We start from the raw sequence: 19227 nt of genomic DNA on the forward strand, positions 1-19227 counted from the left end.
ACCTCCCTCTGCCTGTGGCCATGACTTTGGGGTGTGTGGCTCCTCCACCTGGAACAGTTGGAACCAAACCACTTGCCAGACAAGTGACCACCCAGCCCCCACCTTGTTCCATTGAGCCCCACTGTCCCCCCTAGACCAGAAGGGCACAGAGCCAGAGCTGTGGGGTCACCACTCACACCCGATGACAGATAAGAGCCCTGTGCCTCCAATTGTGGGTTGATAAGCAGAGTCCTCACCTGAAAAACTCCTATTCAGCCTTCAAGACCCCCTTGACATTCTACTTTCTCTAAGAACTCTTCCTGATTCCCCCTGGGCATAGGCCTCATGGGTCCCCTGGAGGCCCAGTCTGGGCCAGGCACTAGCACCAGGGTATGGACTGGTGAGTGGGTCCTGGGGCGAGGGAACTGGATAGTCCTCCCAGAGCGTTTCCAGCAGGTCCCTCGTCCAGGGGGGAGGGACAGCAGGCCCTGGGGAGGCCTCCAGCCACACCCTCCACTCCAACACCTGAAATCACCCTACCTCGGCCTGGCTGGGCCTAACTGGGTCAAGTCCTTGGTTGCTCTAAGGAGACAAGGAGGAGGGTCCCAGCCCAGAATCTAATCAGATCCACCCTGTGTGAGTCTGGGCCACTGTCTGGGCCTTGTCACCTTCATCTGAAAAATGGGGGCATCAGCCAGCCCTCCCAGGGTGAACGTGGGGCATGGGCCCTGGGGAGCCTGTGGGGAGAGATCCAGGCCAGGCTCGCCTGTCTGTAGGGCGGGACCCATCCCTTCCCAGGACTGAAAATGAAACCAGGTGTTTGTCCTGAAGCTGCCAGGGGCCGCGTGTGCGCTGGTCACCATGGCAACGCCTCCTCTGGCCCCACCCCTTCCCACCTGCTGAAGGGAGCCGAGCAACTAGCTGCCCTTGCAGTCAGTCGGCCTGGCCTTGGCATATCCTCCTACCCGGGGCCTCTTCTCTTAGAGGAGGGGCCACAGTCTGGCGCTGTTCTACTTTGGAGCCCCTGAGTGGTCCAGGCCATGCTGGCCCCTGTAATGGGGAGCTCACCACCAGCCTTTGCTGATCCTAGAACAGATGGGCAGGGACCCATCCTCAGGGGTCCTGTTGATTGTCCCCTCCCCACAGCTGGACCTTGGGGCCACTGGGCATTGGGCCCACTAGCTCTGAGGAGGATGGCCACAGTGGGGGTGCTTGGGGGATCAGATAGGCGGAGGCCAAGATCATGGGTGGGCTTTGTGGCCTCTGATCCACCCACAAACTGTTGGCCCATGGTGGGACAGCACCACCCCTTTGACTTGCGCACCTCTGCTTTCACATTTCCCCGCCCCCACGTCCCACCCCCTGCAAATTCCATGTCGGGTATCCCAAGTTCGAGGCCTGCCTGCTGGAGATGGTGCAGCAAGCCCAGCTCAAATCCCAGCTCGCCACTCACTGGGTGCCAGGCCCCCACGCCGCCTGTGTAGCTTGCACCATCCCCCAGGGGGCATGGAGAGGTGTGAGTGCCATGACCATCTGTCTCATGGGTGCCCCCACCAGAGTCACCATCACGAGCCCTGGCCCCAAGCCACCTGGGGACCGGCCAGCCGAAAATCCCCTGCCACCCCCACCCCCACCCCCACCCCCCCCCGCTGCCATGTGTTTCATGTCGCAAACTTGGCTCAAACAACCTTCATTTTCTTGGTGGGTAGTGAGTGCCGCCCCTTAATGATAGGGAATCTGAGGCCCAAAGACAGGATTCATGCCGAGTCCAGGTCCCACCCACCACCATCCCGACATGCAAGGACCCCCTTCCCCACATCAGTCCAGCCTGGGTGGGCCTCTGGGCCTCAGAGCCAGGTGTGGAGCCCCTGTGGAGCCCGCGGGTGTGAGGGCCAGGTAGGAACATCCAGGCCACAGTTCCCCCACCCCCTGCTCCCAATCCAGGGTCCAGGGCTTCAGACTCTCAGAAACCAGACCTCATTCCCTCCCTCTGCTGCTTGGCACACCATGCCCCAGGCAAAGCCCTGTTGGAACAGTGACCCACCCCACAGCCGGGCCGCCACCCCCAGCCTAGCGTGCAACCACGGGTGGCAAGAAAGCACCCAGCCCAGTGGTGCTGACCTGGCAGGGGAGAAGGGTGAGGATCTAAAAAGTCCTAACTGGGCTGAGCTCCTGGTACCTGCTGAGCCTGTGGGGCACAGACCCCTGCTCAGGCCTGGGCTGAGCAGACAAGGGGAGGTCATGCACCCCGAGAGGTGAGGTGACACGGAGCAGGGGGCTCATCTGGCCCCCACATCCTCAGTCCCGTGTGCTCCTTCTCCCACAAAGCTGGGGTCTGCGGGGCATGCACACCCCCACCAGGCCCCTTCCCCCACACTTGGCATAGGCCAAGCCCCTGGGTAGCTGCGACGTCCATCCATCTCCCCATGCAAGGGGTGGTGCATCTGGTGGTCAGGGGCACAGACTCTGGCCCCGGGGGCCCCAGCATTTGCGTCTCAGCCATGTATCAACTGGAGACCCTGAGCCTGTTATTCCCTGTGCTTGTTTCCTGGGGCCTAACACAGAGACCATGTCATCAGGAGCTGATGCTCGGTGGGACCGCTGGCACCGAGGTAACAGCCAGGGGCTCAGGAGCACCAGGACAGCTGGAGCCTGCACCCCTGCTTCAAACCCTGCTGTCCCTCCACACATCTCACACAAGTGCCCAGGTTCCTTGTGGTCCTGCTGGCGACCTCCACTACTGCCACTGCGGCCAATGTGACAGTGACCACCCTGCCCCACCCACACCCACGCAGAACGCCTTGGTCTTCACTGCGCTGAGCAGGGGAGGCGGCATCTTGGGGCTATTGGGAGTTCCCATGTCCCCCACAGGGAAGCTGGGCCCCTGCCTCTGCCCTCTCCTGTTGGGTAGTTGACGAGAATGCTAACGCTGCTTTTGTGTGAGGAAACCAGGAGGGGAGACCAGGCCAAGGTGAACAGGGGTCCAGGCTGCGTCCAGCCCTGAGCAACCTTGGGCCTTGACCTTAGGCCCTTACGCAAGTCAGGGAGCCTGCCTCTGCCTGCTGGGACCCCTCCCACATGCCAGGGCCAGGGCCTCCCTGTACCAGCTCTGACAAGGGGTGTACTACCCCACCTGCTGGGACCCTGGGGCCCTGGGTGAGGAGGTGCCACTGTGGGGCACTGTGTCTGTGACGTGATCCTAGCAGTCAAGCCAAAGCAGCACCCCAGGAGCTCCCCAGCTCAGGGTCTCAGGGCTGCAGTGGGTGGGGGCTGGGACTCTGCCTGCAGAGAGTGGGCGTCGGGCCACTGCCATGTGCCCTAGGCTAAGCACGGAGAGGCAGGTGGGATGAGGATCTGGACACCAGGGGCCATCGTGGGGGCAGTACATGGAGGCTGACCTGCCAGGACTTGGGGACCAGGGAGCAAGGGTGCCTGGGAAGGGACTTGGGAGGAGTGGAGTGCTAGCCTACTCCACACTGAGAGGGGCACCACAACTGCCCCCATGCTGAGGCCAGGGTGGGGTGCAGGGGCCTCTGAAGCGAGGTGCAAGGGGCACGGGTCAGCCTGGCACGCAGGCAACTGTCACCACGCCCCAGGCCCAGTCTTTCCCAGAGGCCCGGCTCAGCCTGGACCATCACACAGGGCCAGCTGCTTTGGGCCAGTTTTTTAGCCACAGCGCCCCCTCGTGGCTCTGCTGAGCAGGAGAGGGCAGGGGAGCCTGGGGGGTGGGGGACAGTGGGGAGACCAGGGGTCCATTACCAGCGGAGCGGGTGCTGACGAAGAGCCAGTAGGAGGACAAGATAGGGTGACATCTGTGCTGCTGGGGGCATAGAGGGAGTGGGGGGCTCCCCTATCCCACCCCGGGTGAGACAAGTTAACGCTGCCTTGGGCCTGGGGTTTCATGGGAGGGGCCGATTTGGTGGGGCACTGCCCTCCCCACTACCTCCAGGCCAAGTTCTCGGGCAGGGTACCTTCACCTTCACTGGGGTACACCTGCGCCCCCACACTCCTTCAGGGGTGCCCCAGCCCTCCAGTGGAAGGGATCATCCTGGGCCCTCAGCCAGTGCTTGGGGGCAATTCAGCTGGCACCCTGCACGGACGCCCACAGCCAGGGGTCCTGGGCCTGTGGCCCCTTCTGGGGTCTATGGGAACCCTGAAGGCGGCTCCACAAAGCCCCATCCAACACAAGTGCTCAGGGGCTGCCGCCTCTCTCTTCTCACACTGCCGGAGTGGGGAACCCAAGAGTGGGCCGAGTATGGACAGCAGGGAGCAGGGGCTGAGGGAGTGGGTCAGGCTAGTGCATGTGCTCCCCCTCCGGGGCCCAGCTCAACCCCCAGGTGCCTCGAGGGAGGTGAACACCAGGCAGCCAGCACTCGGAATTCAGAATGTTTCATTTAAAACCAGTTCCTTGTCACGGCTCTCTGAGACATCAGCGTCTGCTGGCGTTGGACCATGTCTCTGTCACTGTGCAGGCAGGGAGTCACCAGCCGTGGGCTCTGGGTGCTGCCCCTGCTCAGCTCTGTGGCGGCTGGGCACCCTCCCTGCCCCGGAGGAGACCAGCAGGTGACCAGCAGAGGGACCCAGGGCTGGCGTGCAGTCAGGCTGCCACCCCGGCTCACATCACCGCCTCCATGTGCAGGATCCTCAGGGCCTCCGAGATCTGGACGCTGGTGTCCATCTGCCCGTACATGCCCACCAGAAAGGCCCGGTGCAGCAAGACGGCTGCGTGCTCTATGGGAGAGACAGAACGGCACCCGTCCAGGCCCCAGTCAGCAGGCGGCTCTCAGAAGTGGGGCGTCTGGGCCTCCCTGAGAGTTGGGCATCGGGGAGCAAAGGTATCCAGGGGCAGTAGGCGCTCTGCGCAGGACAGGCCGGGGCTCACCTTGGCAAAGGAGGGTGTATTCGGGTAGGTTCCTGAGGGCCGTCTGCACCACCTCGAAGTCCCGACTGCCCAGGCAGCACATAAATGTGGGCAAGAAGTCCGCTGCAAAGCTGAGCAGGCACACACTCAGGCAGGCCCCTTTCCCAGGCCCACGCCCTCAGCTGGCAGGGCCAGGCTAGAGCTGGCGCGCTGGGATGGTAGGGACCTTGGGCTCACCTGGGGTTGTTCTGGATGGAGCGCAGGGCCAGGCCAAAGGCCAGACTTCGGCAGGGCTCCTCAGCAGAGCTCATCAGGCGCTGCAGGTTGGTCTGCAGGGGAAGGGGTGATACTGGGGCTCCTGTTGGGAGCTCAGCCCCTTGGCCCCCAGACCTCATGACAGGACTGCGGAGAGTTGTAGGGGACCCCACTCCCCACGCCCCCACCCCCTCAGGACCCGAAGTGGGAAGCACTGGCAGTCTGCAGATTCCAGCCCAGAGCAGGGGTAGGTTTCCTGGGAGCACCTGGCACAGGGCCAGGCTCAGACTTGCACCCCATCCCCCCAGCATGGCGCACCTCCTACAGAAGACTGATGGGCTCCCATGGCCCCAGCTCACTCACCGAGAAAAAGCCCAGGATCTCAGGTCTCCGCCGAGACATCTCATCTATGTCACTCAGAACTTCCAACAGATCTGGGATGGGCAGAGGGGCACTTGAGGGCCATGCCACAGCTGCTGGACTCAGGGCTAGACCCGTGTCCCCAGGCAGCCTCAGGGCCACAGCCTGGTGTCCCAGGTGTGGCAGAGTGTGGGCACACAGGGACCCCTTGCCAGGCCCTGCACACGTTCCAACAGAAGGACCCCACGTGCTCCAGGGGTGGTGTGGCCCATCAGAATGCTGGTAAGCCCAGGAGTCCCCCAGCACCTCAAGAGGAAAAGCAGCAGGAGTCATGCTGGCTTCCCAGTGCCACCAGGTCAGCAAGCCAAACTGCAGGTGCTGGCTGACTGGGAAGCTCTCAGAGGTGCAGACCCGCCCAGACCCTCGTCTAGCAGGTCTGAGGAGGCCAGGAGTATGCCCTGGAACCACCCTGTTCAGCTGCCTGTCCCTGGCCACCTGGAGCCACTCCTGCCAGGTGGCACCCGGCTCCTCGTCTTCTTCGCAGAGGGATGCCGACCCCCCAGATGCACACCCTTCTAGAGGGTTGCCAGCACCACCATGTGCCCAACGGCCCAAGTCCATGCAGCTACCCTGCTCTCTGTTCTCGTGCACAGTGGCCCTCCCCTACCAGCCCATAGTCAGGCCTCCCATGTGTAGGTGCCCCTCGGCCCCAGGGGTCCCCGATCTTCCACTGTCTACAGCCTGCTCCCCAGTGAGCCCGCCAGCAGAGTAGCCCCTTCCAGGAGCCTCTGTCTTCCCTAAGGCCCTCTCTGCTCCTCCCATGACCGGGCAGGGATGCTGCTGTCTTCTGGAGGGCCAGACCCCTCATCAGACCAAGGATGTCACAGGGTTGCAACGGGAGCCCACCGCCCGCCATGGGACTGACTGGCCTGCTGGAGTCAGGCTCCCCAACTCACCCTCAACAGTCTGGCCCCGGGAAAGCCTCTTCATGTAGGGGGCCATTTCTGCTGCCGTCAGGGGGGTGAACAGGGAGACGCTGACCAGAGGCAGGGAGCCAGCTGAGCTCTCATCTGGAAGCCGGAATTGGTGCTGTCAGGCTGGGGACAGGGATGGCCCACCCTGGGAGCACCTATCTGCCCAGGGCCCAAGGGAAGGTCTGCCCTGGCAGCACTCGATACCTAGGCTCCAGAACCTGCCTGTGAGCAAGGGCCATCCCTGCCAAGCAGCCCCCGGAATCCCACATGACCCCAGGGCTGAGCACAATGCCCGGCATGCACGGGCACTCCCATAAACATGTGGGAACAGTGAGCGCTAGAACCTGCCTGGGAGACAGGACTTTCACTCTCTCACCCCACCAAGTGTGACCTCACACACACATAGCAGTGCCCTGCCCGGCTGCAGCTGGGACACACCACAGGGACACCAGGATGGTCCTAAGGGCTGCCAGGCCTGAAGCCCCTTCTTGGTAGAACCCCCTTGGGCCACACTCACCCTCACCCTCCTCGTCTAGGCCCCGGTCGGCTCTGCCGTCCCTACTGGGAAGGCTCAGCCCTGCAAGGAGAGACTTGAGCATCACCAGGTCGCTGCTGTCGAATGACAGGTCGCTGGGGAGAACAGATTCTCCATGAGGAAGGTGCCACAGGTGAGAGGCAGACAGGGAGCCAGGTGGACGTGGGAGGAGGCCGGAAGCCCCGGAGAGCAGGTTTGTAATGGCGTGGCACTGATGCAGCCCCTCGACCAGAGCCCCTGCCACCTCTGGCTCTAGCGCTGCAGACGCCCTGCCACCTCCCACCCCCACCCCCCTCACCTTGGTAACCCCTGATGTGCCTCTCTACAGCCTGCAGGCTGGACCCTCCCCAGAAAGAGCCTGTGGAGGCCAAACATAGACACAGACACACACTCACTGCAGCGCATCCGCATGTTTCTGCAGGAAGGAGACGGCCGCCGGGGCATTGCAGGTCACATACTTGTGTGTGAAGTGCACGAACTTGTGGATGAAGGGCGCCAGGTGGCGGGAAGACTTCCTGTAACTCTGCAAAGCACAAGCCGTGCATTCACAGCCAGAGCGCTGCCGCCCTGCCCACCCCACTTGCCTGGGAGGTCTCAGGAAGGACCCGCAGATACCAGCAATCCCACTGCCGTGTGCTGGCTGCGGGGCACTATCTTAAGGGTCCCCAAAATGGCCTTGCCATTCGTGAGCCGCCAGGGCAGCCAGGCAGATGCCTAACTGGAACAAGCAGAGCATAACAGGAGATCGGTGACAGACCCCACAAAGGCACCGTGGCCGCAGAGAAGGCAGCACTCAGCCCCAGCTGTGGCTCGCAGCAGCCCCCTAAAGAACACGGGCTTTCCCCAGGCACACAACAGGCAGGGAGCTGGGCCTCAGGTGGGCGGCAGAAGCCACTGGAGAGGTGGCCTGGCCAGGCTCGTGACACAGGTGCCCTGGGAACTCTGAGGAGCCCATGTTAGCCTCAGGCAGAGGGCAACAAACCTGGCCAAGCCCAGGTCAGAAAAGTCAGGCTGGGCCAGGGCCGAGGGAGCAGAAGGGGGCCAAGGGTGGTGGGGGCTACAGGAGGGCACAGTGGGCAGAGGAGTGACAGGGGCACACGGGCCCAGGAGGGGCCCCACCGCCCAGGGTGGGCTGTCTGAAAGGCAGAGGCCCACGCACCAACAGCAGGCGGACGAAGGAGCGCAGACAGTCCCACAGCGCCCCCTGGTGCTCGTTCTGGAACACCTGAGGCTGCAGCAGCTCCAGGACCCCCAGCACGTGCAGGAAGAAGGTCAGGTGGTTCTGCTGGCGGAACTCCTGGAAGTTGAGGTGGGTGCGGCCGTGAAGGAGCGCAGCGATCATGGGCAGGTGCCTGGGGATAACCAAGAGTGCTCGGGGGTCGGCTCCCCCCAAAATCCAACACTCCTGCCCGACCCCACAGGAAACCCACTCTCTGGAGCACAAGAGGCAGAGCGGCCCACCCTGGCTTGCCCACATAGCCTGGGGCTCACAGACATGCCCAGCTCCAACAAGCTGCAGGGCACAGCCTGAGGGGCCGGGTACTGGGATCCTGCCCACCCCACCTGGCCCCACGTCTATGAGGTGGTGTTTCTCCTGACCCACCTCCAGGGAGAGCCCTGGGCCTGGCTCCGGCTCAGTCAGGAAGAACCCAACAGCCATACCTGTGCCGCATGGGCTGTCCCTGTCCTGTGTTCTGCACAGCAGCTTTTAGACGCAGAACCTGCTCTTCAAGGAGCACCCGAGCACAGCCAGGACGTGAAGAGCCATCAGAGGGCCTGCTGGAGTGCAGCAGGGCACCGGTACCTGAGCAGCAGGATGGGGTGGGCCACAGCCAACTTCCGGCAGGCCATGTTAGCATCGGCCACTCTGTTCTCTGATGACCGGGAGTCACTGGTGTCCGCAAGGAGGGTGATGAAGCGGTGGATGAGGCCGTCCAGCTGAGGAGATGGGGGCGGTGAGGACTGGGGGCCACCTGTAGCCCTGGCGTCTCATCTGTCTGCCCTACCCAGGGCCCAAGTCCACCTTGGAAGGGCCTGTGATGCGGCTCACTGGGGGTGGAGAGCCCCAGGTTCCCCAAGGACCTGGAATGGCCGCACAGTGACCAGAGAAAGCTGTCCCTCTCATCCCCCCCAACTCCTGTGCTTTTTGGGTGCCTGTCAAACAGGCCAAAGCCAAAGCCTCCAGAAAGCCTCACACATGGTATTCAAAGTTCACTCCTGCACAAAATAAATGCTCTCACTCGATGCCAAGGTACTGTGTTGATGGACATGTGAAACTGACATGGTGTATGAAGCATGACCTCAACTGTACAAAACAATATGTATAAAAAAAAGAAGGAAACGTCATAAAAAACCAACTTCCCTGCATTGTACTAAAAATGTCACAAGTCCTACTCGAAGCTAAACCTCGGAGGTGGGTGCGGAAGGCCTGTCAGACTTGCACACAACCTCCGTATCCTCCCCAAAGCAGCGCCAGCAGATGACACACAGATCTGCACGAGCGCGAGGCTGTGCAGTCTGACGGTGCCAGGGCCCGCCAGCAGGGGTACAGGAAGCAAGCTGGTGTGACGCCCTGCAGCACTGCTGGGTCTTGGGACCACGCTGAGCCAAAGATGGCCAGTGAGAAGCATGTGTGGCGACTCCCCAGAGAGAATGCTCCAGGAAGCCCAAACTCTGAGGTAGGGGCCAGGGAGTGCAGGGAGAGGGTGCCAGGGCACAGGGACGCTCTGGGCAGTCAGCACACGCAGCCGCCATCACTCCCCATGCCAGCTCCAGGCAGCAAGCTGTGTGTCTACAGTGCCTTATAAAGGAGAAATGGGGTGCGGGCGGAAAGCTCCTCTGCTCTGCTCCACAGCCTAAGGGGCTGCTTTAAGGAGAGAAGACTGCCTCCGGGCCCTCCAGGAGGCGCCACAGGCGAGAGGGGTGAGGGGGGCTCTGCCCTCAGGTGCCCCTGAAAACGGGCCGCCCAGATGCACCAGCACCACTCATATGTCCTCCTTTGTTCTTAAATCTGAGGAACTGTGTCTCTCGGCTACCTGGTTTGGGTTTCTGCGCCTGCCCCAGGAGAGAACAGGGGTCGGAAGCGGTCCTGACCACCCCCTCATCAGGCCACCCACCCTCTGCTCACCTTGCAGGTGCTGCTCCCAGTGGCACCTCCACTGTGCAGCAGGGCCTCAGGCAGGGGCACCCGCAGCTCCGGCCACTGCAGGTAGAGCTGTACCAGCAGGTCCCGGCAGCGCCTGCCCAGCACACTGCAAGACATGGGGGGTGGGGCTGCTGGGGGGGTGGGGCTGCTGGGGGGGCAGGGGGTGGGGGGAACGGGCAAGGGGCAGGCGCCCTCACCTGTCGCCCCACTGCTGGAGGCAGCTCGTCAGGTGCACGGTCACCTTCCTAACGCTCTCGTCATGTCCACGGCAGCAGCTGAGCAGCAAGGGCAGCCGGGCCTGGAGGAGGCTGCAGGCAGCAGCGTCCCCGTCCTGGCTCCTGGCCTCTGCCTCTGCCAGGATCAGCTCCACCAGGCCGATGAGCTCTGCCGCTTGGACCCGCAGCACCAGCTCCTCCCTCCGCTTCTGCAACCAGCCCCACCAGTCAGCACCAAGACAGATGGGACAGGCTTGCACACGCCTCACCCCACCCTGCAGGGCAGTGTGCCCCAAGACCTGCCTGAGGGGTGCGCTGGTCCCTTCCCTGCCAGATCCGTGGAACGTGGATGCAGGCCCAGAGGAAGTCCAGAGAGGCTGAAGGGTCAAACCTGCAAAGACATGGGAACTTTGTCTCAGTTTCCAGGCAAAAGATAAATATTAGATGCAGGAGAAAACAAAAGGTAGGACAGGCCCTGGTGATGGAAAGTTTAGGCTGCAAGCACCACTTTCTCATACACTCTCTAGGTATGTGCCCAGGTCAGCTGTTCAAGGATATGGGCCACCCTGCCCCATCTGACCTCTCCGTAACTCACATCTGCAAAACGAACGTTGGTCCTGCCCACCCTCTAGGCCTGATGGCCCGACAGCACACAGCATGGACAGCAACCATGGAGACTATCCGAGGAGTGCACATTTCACCTGCTGACCATCTGGTGGTCACCCAGAGCAGCGACACTTGGACCAGGTGGACTCTGTATCCCCAGGGTGGTAACACCTGCTGCAGGGCCCCCTCTCAGGGTAGTAGTGTGCGGTGGGCTGGATCAGATAACTAGAGGGCCCCTTGATGTGGCCACCATACCACCTGGCCTGCCAGAGAGGGATGTGGATCAGGGTGTTCACCTCTGCTCCCGGTTCTTGCCCAGCAGAATGCGGATACACTGGTGCAATGTGGACCAGCTGGACTGATGAGTCAGGAGGGCCAGCAGGTAGGGTCGGAAGGATGGCACCTGGGGGCCCGGATGACCTTTGCCCTGCGGAGGAAGGGCATGAGATATGGTCCCTGCTGGGCAGAATGGCTGCCTGGCCTCGAGCAGTTAGAAAGGAGAGGAAGAGGGCTATTTCCAGAACAACCTGGAGCTCCTGCCTCAGAGCAAGTCTGGCAGCCCTGAACCACATGGGGCCCTGCTGGGGCATGCTACAGATACAGCATGTGCTGACCCAAACCAGCACCTCAGAGACGGCAAGTACACACAAATGAAGATGAGAAACACCCAAATCCCCAACTCCTGCTCCCAGGACCCCCAGAGTCTTATCCAAAGGTCACAGACTGGGAGTACATCGGGGGACTTGGGGACACAGGAGGGTGATCAGAGCTCTCTGAGATGCCCAGATCCTCCCCACAGGCTTCTCGGGGGACCCATTCCCAGCGAGGTACTGAGCTCCACTTTCTGCTTGGCTCACCACAGGACCTCCCATCCTTGCAGGAGGCTCAGGGCCACAAAGCATTGGTCCCCCTCCTACCCGCCTGCCTTAGCAAGTAGATCTGGCCACTGCAATAACTGGTCACAGGGGACAGGGCACCCATCCTGGCCAGTGAGAGGCCCGGGCTTCTGCTGGAACCAGTGGAAAGAGTCCACATGGAGGCTGTCCTGGGAGCCCCGTACCCAGCATGCCCAAGCTAGCACAGGCCATCAGCCCTCAGAGCAGAGCACAGCCCACCTCGTTCCGGAAGAACAGCAGCCTCTGCTGCAGGTCAGGGCAACTGCTGATCACCTCAGGGTCCAGCATCTCCAGCCAGTCGACCAGGAGCCCTGAGCAGGGTCCCAGCTGGACAGCCTCTGAGCTGAAGGGAAAGTGGGGAGAGGGCTCAGAAACAGCCAGTCAGGGCCACCCACAGATCAGCCATCACCCTGCCAGCTCACCTGCTGCCATCAGCTTCTGGCTCCCCTGGGACTGGGGGCTCCTTGTCTTGCAGCAGCAGGGAGCTCACCACTGCCACAGGCCTCAAGGTCGGTGACATGGGGGCGGGGGCCAGGAGCGCAGCCAGCAGTTCCTCCAGGTGAGGCGACCCCACCTCAATCAGACCCCGGAGGACTGTAGGGAAAATGGAAAGCATGTACCGTGTCACTCCAGCTCAGGGGATAGAGACAGGCAGGCCTCAGGGTGTCCACAGGCCAGGGAGGCCCTGCATGCCTAGGCTGGGGTGGCCCATGGTGAGCAGTGGCTCTGGGCTCTTGCCCCAGGAAAAAGGCTCAAGAGAGATTACAGATCTGAGTCCATCACTGGGGGCGGGGGCGGGGGGGCTCCCCACATGCACAAAATCCCAATAGCAGAGCCCACGCCAGGGCTACTTTGCTGGACATGGGGCCTTCCTGGCAGACTGCCACTCCTCTCCACAGCCCTCATTTTGGGGGCATCCAGGAGGGAACCTCTGCACCAGGCAGCCAAACTGGGGAGCCTCACAGTTCCTAGCCCTGAGGTACCTTTGCCGACGAGCTCAGGCTCCACACCACACTTCTCTCCTGACTTGAGGGTGGCGACTACAGCCCGGACAGTGGAGCTGACCACCTCCAAGTCCCCTCGGAATGCCAGGGCCTCAGCCAGACGCAGGAGCCCACTCCGTGCTGCAAGGAAGCCCATATGTGACCCAGGGTACAGGCCTCTGCCCCTGTGACCTGCTCTGTCCAGGAAGCCCCTAGGTCTCACATGCACTTCCCACTAGGGATCCTACTTTGCTCCCCAAAGCCCTAGCTTTCCAACCCCTCAGCCACGTCCACATTGATGTCCATCTGGGGCCCACAGAGCACCAGAGCTAACACCCCTGCACTAAGGAGGCCATCGGCCCCTCTCCCCTGGCCCCAGGAGAGTGGCCGCAAGCCTGAGGCCCCACCCCCCAGAAACCTGCCAGCATTCACCGTCGCTGATCCTGCGGCGTGCTGAGTACTGGGCAGCAAACAGCTTGAGCTGGGCCTGCAGGGGCCCCCCTTCCCCAGCGGAGCCGTCTAGCCACTGCAGTGTCTGCATGAGCACTTTGAGGAAGAGCGATGAGAAGCCGGTATCTTGGGGCACACAGCGCTGTGGGGACAACCCGCAGCTCAGAACTGGCACAAGAGCCAGGGCAAGGCCAGAACAGAGTCTCTGGCCATCATGCTGCCCCTGATGCGCCAGGGCCTCAGACAGACCCTTTCAAACTCCAGAGCTGGTGAGATATCCTATTGTTCGAGACTCACCTTCTCACAGCTCAGGAAGAAAAATGAGACGCCCCACCATACACATGCATGTGTACAAACACTAATACGTTCACGTGTACGTGCACACAGAATAACACACAGTACCAGACTACGAAATCCAGGGCACAGGCACAGACTGGGAACTACCCCCACTACCTCCTTCTCCTTACTGGAAACATTCCATAAACAGAGGTAGGTGTTCCGTACCCAGCTATGTAGAAGCCTATGTCCTCTGTCCATTGAGAAACCAAGGACCAAGGCCCACAAAGGGACACAGCTAGGACACTCAGCTGGGCAGAGCCTGGGATGCAAGGTGCTGGAACTCACGCAGTGGCCCTCCTGCGTGGCTCCCCACAGCCCAGAACTTTGCTGCAGACACACTCACCTGGTACTGGCAGAGCTGGCGCATCAGAGGACAGGCAAGGAAGTGGCTCCGGTGCATGGACATCACCAGGGCTCCGCTATGCGGGGAGTTGAGCAGGGTAGCGATGGCCTGCAGGAGTCGCACTGTGACACCTGACACCTCGGGGCTCCCCTGACGTACTCGTGCCAGCTCCTGGCCCAAGGCCTGCTGCAGCGCAAGAGCAGCAGGGCGGGCACTAGAGCTCTGCCACCGCGGGCCTGGGCTCAGCGGGAAGATCTGGTGCAGAAAAAGGAGCAGCATCAGGAAGGCAGGCTCAGCGGAGGTGCGACTGCTGTGCCCTGCACCTGTGCCACAACTGCTAACGCCCTGTTGGCCGGACTGTGCCCAGGTGCTGCCAGCAGCAGTCCCTACTGGATGCTCTAAGGAAGCACCCAGGGTGGGCGCCCAGGACTCCTGAAGGGGGCCTGCATGGGGGTCCCTGCTTAGGCTGAAACTGCAGGCTAGCCCAGCGCCCTGCAAACACTGGTCGCCCCAGTTACAGAACGGAGCACCAAACCCAGAGGGTGTGAGTGGGCCGTAGCATCCCAAGCACGGGCCTGGGAGTCCAGGGAAATCCAGTCAAGACAGAGTGTGTGTGCAAGCGTGTGAGCAAGAAAAGACACAAGCACTCAACAGTGAACGTCGCCGTGTGAGTAGATGAGCACCCACACGGGGACTCCAGGCTGCACATGTGTGTCCACAAGAGGTGCGGGGGCAGGGAGCAGGGCGGCAGTGGCTAGGGAGAGAATGCTAGGGAGTTTCTGTGCAACTCTCCTAAGTGCACAAAAACAACAGCTATGCAACTCTGGACAGGCTGAAAGTCAGGGACCCTCCGCTTTAGAAGGCACACTGTATGGGGGGTATAAATGAAGCACGGTATCATCAGAGTAGGTCGGCCCTCAGGACTCCACATGTGGCTGAGGGCTCATGCCAACTGAGCCAGTCCTGCAGAGACCTGCCACCTCCAGGCACCACCCTCAAAGCAAAACACACCTGACGACCCAAGTGGGGTGGGAGGCATGGTAACCAGCCACTTTCCCCAGTGAGGGCGCTGAGGCAGGAGGGAGGGAGGGGGCTGGTCCAGGGTCGCCCAGCTCTGACTAGGACAACAGGCTCCAGCGTGTCCCCCATGGATGTGGAGTTGTAGGATGAAGCCCCTCCCTCCCTGAGCCTGGGGGCACCCCACCTCTGGAGAGACTGTCCCAGGTAGCAGCGGCGGTACCTGTAGGAGCATGCCGGCCAGGTCATCCTCAGGGGCGAGCACTCGCACCTGGGTCACAGCCCGGGTCCGTCCCTGGCCCGAAGGCTGCTCCGGACTGCTCTTGGATTTTGGCGCCTCTGTGCTGTCTGCAGAGAAAGAGGAAGAGGCTTCAGGTGGTGACCCTTCATGGTTGGCTTAGAGCAGGAGCTTGGAACCCCTCAAGCACCCTAGCCACACTCAGGCCTGCTGAGGGCCACAAGAAGCAGGGCCTTTACATTGGGAAGTCGGACCCCGGCAGCTGACAAGTGTGTGCCCTGGGTCTGGGGAGGCCCTATGTTGCCGTGGGCTGAGCTGGGAGGCAGGGGGACAGGCTGGTACCTCGTCGTGGTGGTAGGGAGGCTGTGAGTAGGGAATGGAAGGTCTGGCCTCCGGATGCTCCTCTCTCGTGCTGAACTTCAACCAGGTGAGCCATGTAATCTGTGGGCCAGCAGCCAGCAGTTAAAACACCTGAATCCAGGAGAGCGAGTGTCCCCCCATTCCATAGAAATCTGCTCTGGGAATACCATCCCTGCTCCCCAAACACCCCAGCACATGGTTTCACAACCTGAGCTACAGGATCTTTCAGCAAAGGACCTGGTAGCCTTGAGTACGCCCCTGCAGCTCCTCCATCCACAAACCCCAGAGCACTTACAGACACCTGGGATGCCCGGGGTGTGCTGGGACACAGCAGCCCGGCTTCTCCTGAGTGCTCCAGGCTTGACTTCCTGCCAAGAGTGCCTGCCCTAAGTGCCCTCTGCCCCCAGACCATCCCTGTCACTCATGCAGGGCCCCAGGCGCTCGGTCAAAAAATGCAGCAGACATGTGGATCCCTGACTCTTACTCTTGTCCATGATGTTCTGCTCCAGGGTCTGGGGGTCATGAGCCACTGCCTGGTCCAGGTACTGGAGGAGTTTGCTCATGCTGGACACGGGGATGCCGAAGGACTGCACGAAGAGCAGCAGCTGCTGGGGCTCCAGGTCCTGTAGGGCTGAGGGTGACACTTGCTTGGTGACCCCTCGCTCGGTGTCCCTGGGCCCCAGGGAAGACTCCCTGCCCCAGAAGGCTCACAGCTCACTGCTCGGCTCATAAACTGGCTCCCCCACTCTGCCCCCTGAAGCCATGTGCAAGCCCTGTGGCTCCTTTCTTCTTGCCCCTGAGCTCCCCTAGAAATGTCACTGGCTCCCTGTGACTTAAAAGGAGTACAGGCTCCTTAGAGTGTGCCCTCCCCTTGCTTCCCAAACTAGGCCCACTGTGTACCAAACTGCTTCCCAGGCTGTCTTCCCCTGGCCAGGTGCTACTCACCTGCACTGGCTGCTGTTGTTCCTCCTCAAACAGGCCACCCCCCTCCCACTCCATCCCCCAGAACCAGTGCAGAGGACCCAGCCCTTTCGTCTCCCCTCAAAACTCCCAGGCCACTTTCTCTCTGGCCTTTGGCACTGCTCACTCCCATGGAGCCCCTTGGCCTCCCTGCCAGACAATGAGGGGCTGGTACTCGGGGCCAGGGTAGCATGGTGCTCACTACAAAGCCCAGCATAGTGCCACACCTCCCGAGACCCCCATGAGCACCTGCTGCATAACGAACGCCCCAGCGCCTACATGGCTACCAAGCTATCCCCTCCCACATGTGATGGTGGGAATGCCCAGGCTCATACAAGAGGTGTGAGGCCAGCCCACCCCCGTACCAGCGTCTACCAGGCGAGGGACCTCTGAGCGGATCATGCGCAGCTTCAGCCAATCGGGCAGCAGCAGGGCCTCCTCGGACGTGTCCACCAGGAAGGCTGTGGGCAGAGGCTGCTTCTCCGGGAACCAGATATCTAGCAGAGCCTGGAACTCGCCATCACCAGCTTCGGGGAGACAAGGTGGTAAGCAGCAGGATAGCTTAACAAGGCCGTCATAACCTCTGAGGTTAGGGAGCTCCCTCCTCCCCCGCCCCCGAGGGAGTGAAGGCTGAGGCTGGAAGAGCCGCATTTCCTTGCCATGTAAGGGGGAATGGAGGCTTCACAGGACCAGAAGAGGTGGCCTGCCTTTGCTGCCAGGGGCTCTGTGTGGCTTGCGTATCTAACCCCACAATCTCTGCACCCCCATTCCAGCTGAGAGCATGCAGGTCCTAAAGCCGGCCAGTCCACCTTGAGGGATTTTTTTGTGACAGTCTAGCATTCCCCGCCAGCACTTTCCCACCCCACTGCTCAGTTGAGCCAGCTCCCTTCTGCTCCCCACTCCCCAAGGCTGACATCAGGCCAGCCTCCACTCATTGCACAGGGCTCATGAACTCCTGTCCTGAGGGGCCACCTTCCAAGCAGAGCCCACACAGCACCAATCCCAGTAAGAGGCCCTGTCCCTGCCCTGCCTTCCCCTCCCAGACACAAGCACATGGCAGACCAGGTCACGGCAGCTGACCAGGAAGGGGTGGAGGGAAGGCTGCCAGGCTGAAGAGAGCTCAGCCACCCAGAGGGATATGCATAGTCCACAGCCAGCGAGGGGAGGGCCTGTGCAGAGGAGCTGGAGCTCACAGCTCTGGGGCTCGGTGACAGCTCAACAGGCAGCCCTGTATCTATACTTCCACTTCCAGAAACCAAGAGTTTCACCAATGGGCTAGGAGCACCTGGAGACGCAGACATGGCAAAGTGGCCTCCCAATGACACAACACCACGGGCTGGGGTGGCGAAGAGGCACCAGAGATCACAGACTTGTTAATCCGCGGAGCATTGCAGCCCCTGAGAGCTCTCCTGCCACACAGAGGATCCAGGGTGCTTTCCGCCAAACTCTCTAAGACAGGTAGACAAAGGATCCCATCTCCTCCTTACGGGGACCTGCCCAAAGCTGCAAGCAAGTGCAGGCATTCTACCTGCTGTGCACCCCTACCTGGCGGGGCTGGAGCTCACAGCGTGAAGAAGCCTGTTGGCACAGACCCAGGAGCTGCCCCTGGCACACCAGCAGGTCACTCACCTCGGGGTGGCCCCAGTGTCAGGAGGATGACCATGGCGTGCACCACCAGTATGTGCATGGTGGCCGTCTCCCCACTGGTCCAGCGGAGGAAGACCTGGTCCTGGGACTCTGACTGCAGGAGGAAGAGGAGGGTGGCTGGGCTGTGGCAGGATGCTGGGGGCTCCACCCGGGGAGCACTCGCCCACCAGCCTTACCCAGCTGTACACCTCCTCTCCTTCCTTGCTCTTGCGCATGCGCCTCACATAACGGGAGAAGATGGAGAGCAAGGCGACGAGCACGGCGTCCGACTCAGCACTGCAGGAGCGCTTCGAGAAGAGGTGAGACATGATGGTGGACCGCTCCACGACCAGCCGGGCCACATCCTGTGGGCAGCAAGCAGGGCCATCAGAGGGCCTCCCCCGCCAGCCTCATCATCTTGTCTCCACGAAGCTGACAGCCAGCAGTGGCCCACCTCAAGGCCGCATCATGGGAGCTTGTGCAGCCATGGCCAGGGTCACCGAGACCCAGCGGCATGTGGTAGGTGCACTGACAGGAACGGCTGTCATAACCCACCCTGCTAGCAGAGGGGAGCATGTGCCGGCGAGGAGGGAATGCTGACCCCAGCCCGTGACCAACAGGAGCACACGCTTCTCAAGACCCATTGACAAAAGCCAACAGCCAGACACAGTCATGCCTGGCACACAGGCCGGGAGCTGTCTCATGCTGCCCATCGGAGCCAACTCGGGCCAGGGCATCAAGGCCTGGGCTGCTGTTCCCACCTGGCCCCTCAGTGAGAAGCACACACTTGGAAAAGACCCCATGTCCAGGGACCCACATCCATTCAGCCCATAGAGCCCCGGACCCACAGGACCCACATGAGGTCGGAGCCAGAGTCGGCAGACAGGACAGCTAGGTCACAAGAGAGCCGACCAGAACAACAGGGAAAGAGGAAACAGGCCACCCCCCTCACTGTGTAAGACCCGCCAGAACACACCCGGCTTGGCCAGGTACCCCATCCTACCTGAGCCAGTGTGCCCATGGGTGCCCCAACCCCTGTCACAGCCCAGGTACCACCGCCCTGGGGGCAAAGAACGTGACAGAGC

At 61.7% G+C, this 19227-nt stretch overlaps 1 protein-coding gene across 2 annotated transcripts in view; it reads right to left on the reverse strand.

Annotated features, from left to right (window-relative positions):
- Positions 1-4352: 4352 nt before the first annotated feature.
- The window catches only part of INTS1 (integrator complex subunit 1), a 29897-nt gene continuing 15022 nt past the window's right edge, over positions 4353-19227 (reverse strand). For both annotated transcript variants that reach the window (XM_072836708.1, XM_072836709.1), the window contains exons 24-47: positions 18340-18507; positions 18146-18257; positions 16882-17043; positions 16041-16187; positions 15539-15637; positions 15182-15306; positions 13942-14196; positions 13242-13401; positions 12810-12950; positions 12249-12420; positions 12046-12169; positions 11227-11357; positions 10628-10715; positions 10307-10533; positions 10092-10215; positions 8769-8902; positions 8124-8316; positions 7360-7487; positions 6947-7059; positions 6412-6525; positions 5459-5529; positions 5078-5169; positions 4862-4971; positions 4353-4710 (exon numbers count right to left, since the gene is read on the reverse strand). In XM_072836708.1, coding sequence (XP_072692809.1) covers positions 4595-4710; positions 4862-4971; positions 5078-5169; positions 5459-5529; positions 6412-6525; positions 6947-7059; positions 7360-7487; positions 8124-8316; positions 8769-8902; positions 10092-10215; positions 10307-10533; positions 10628-10715; positions 11227-11357; positions 12046-12169; positions 12249-12420; positions 12810-12950; positions 13242-13401; positions 13942-14196; positions 15182-15306; positions 15539-15637; positions 16041-16187; positions 16882-17043; positions 18146-18257; positions 18340-18507 — 3306 coding nt within the window. In that variant the 3' untranslated portion in view covers positions 4353-4594. The remainder of the gene's footprint in view (positions 4711-4861; positions 4972-5077; positions 5170-5458; positions 5530-6411; positions 6526-6946; positions 7060-7359; positions 7488-8123; positions 8317-8768; positions 8903-10091; positions 10216-10306; positions 10534-10627; positions 10716-11226; positions 11358-12045; positions 12170-12248; positions 12421-12809; positions 12951-13241; positions 13402-13941; positions 14197-15181; positions 15307-15538; positions 15638-16040; positions 16188-16881; positions 17044-18145; positions 18258-18339; positions 18508-19227) is intronic.

This window comes from Canis lupus, chromosome 8 (assembly GCF_048164855.1).
Source record: "Canis lupus baileyi chromosome 8, mCanLup2.hap1, whole genome shotgun sequence".
In the NCBI taxonomy this organism is placed as follows: domain Eukaryota; kingdom Metazoa; phylum Chordata; class Mammalia; order Carnivora; family Canidae; genus Canis; species Canis lupus.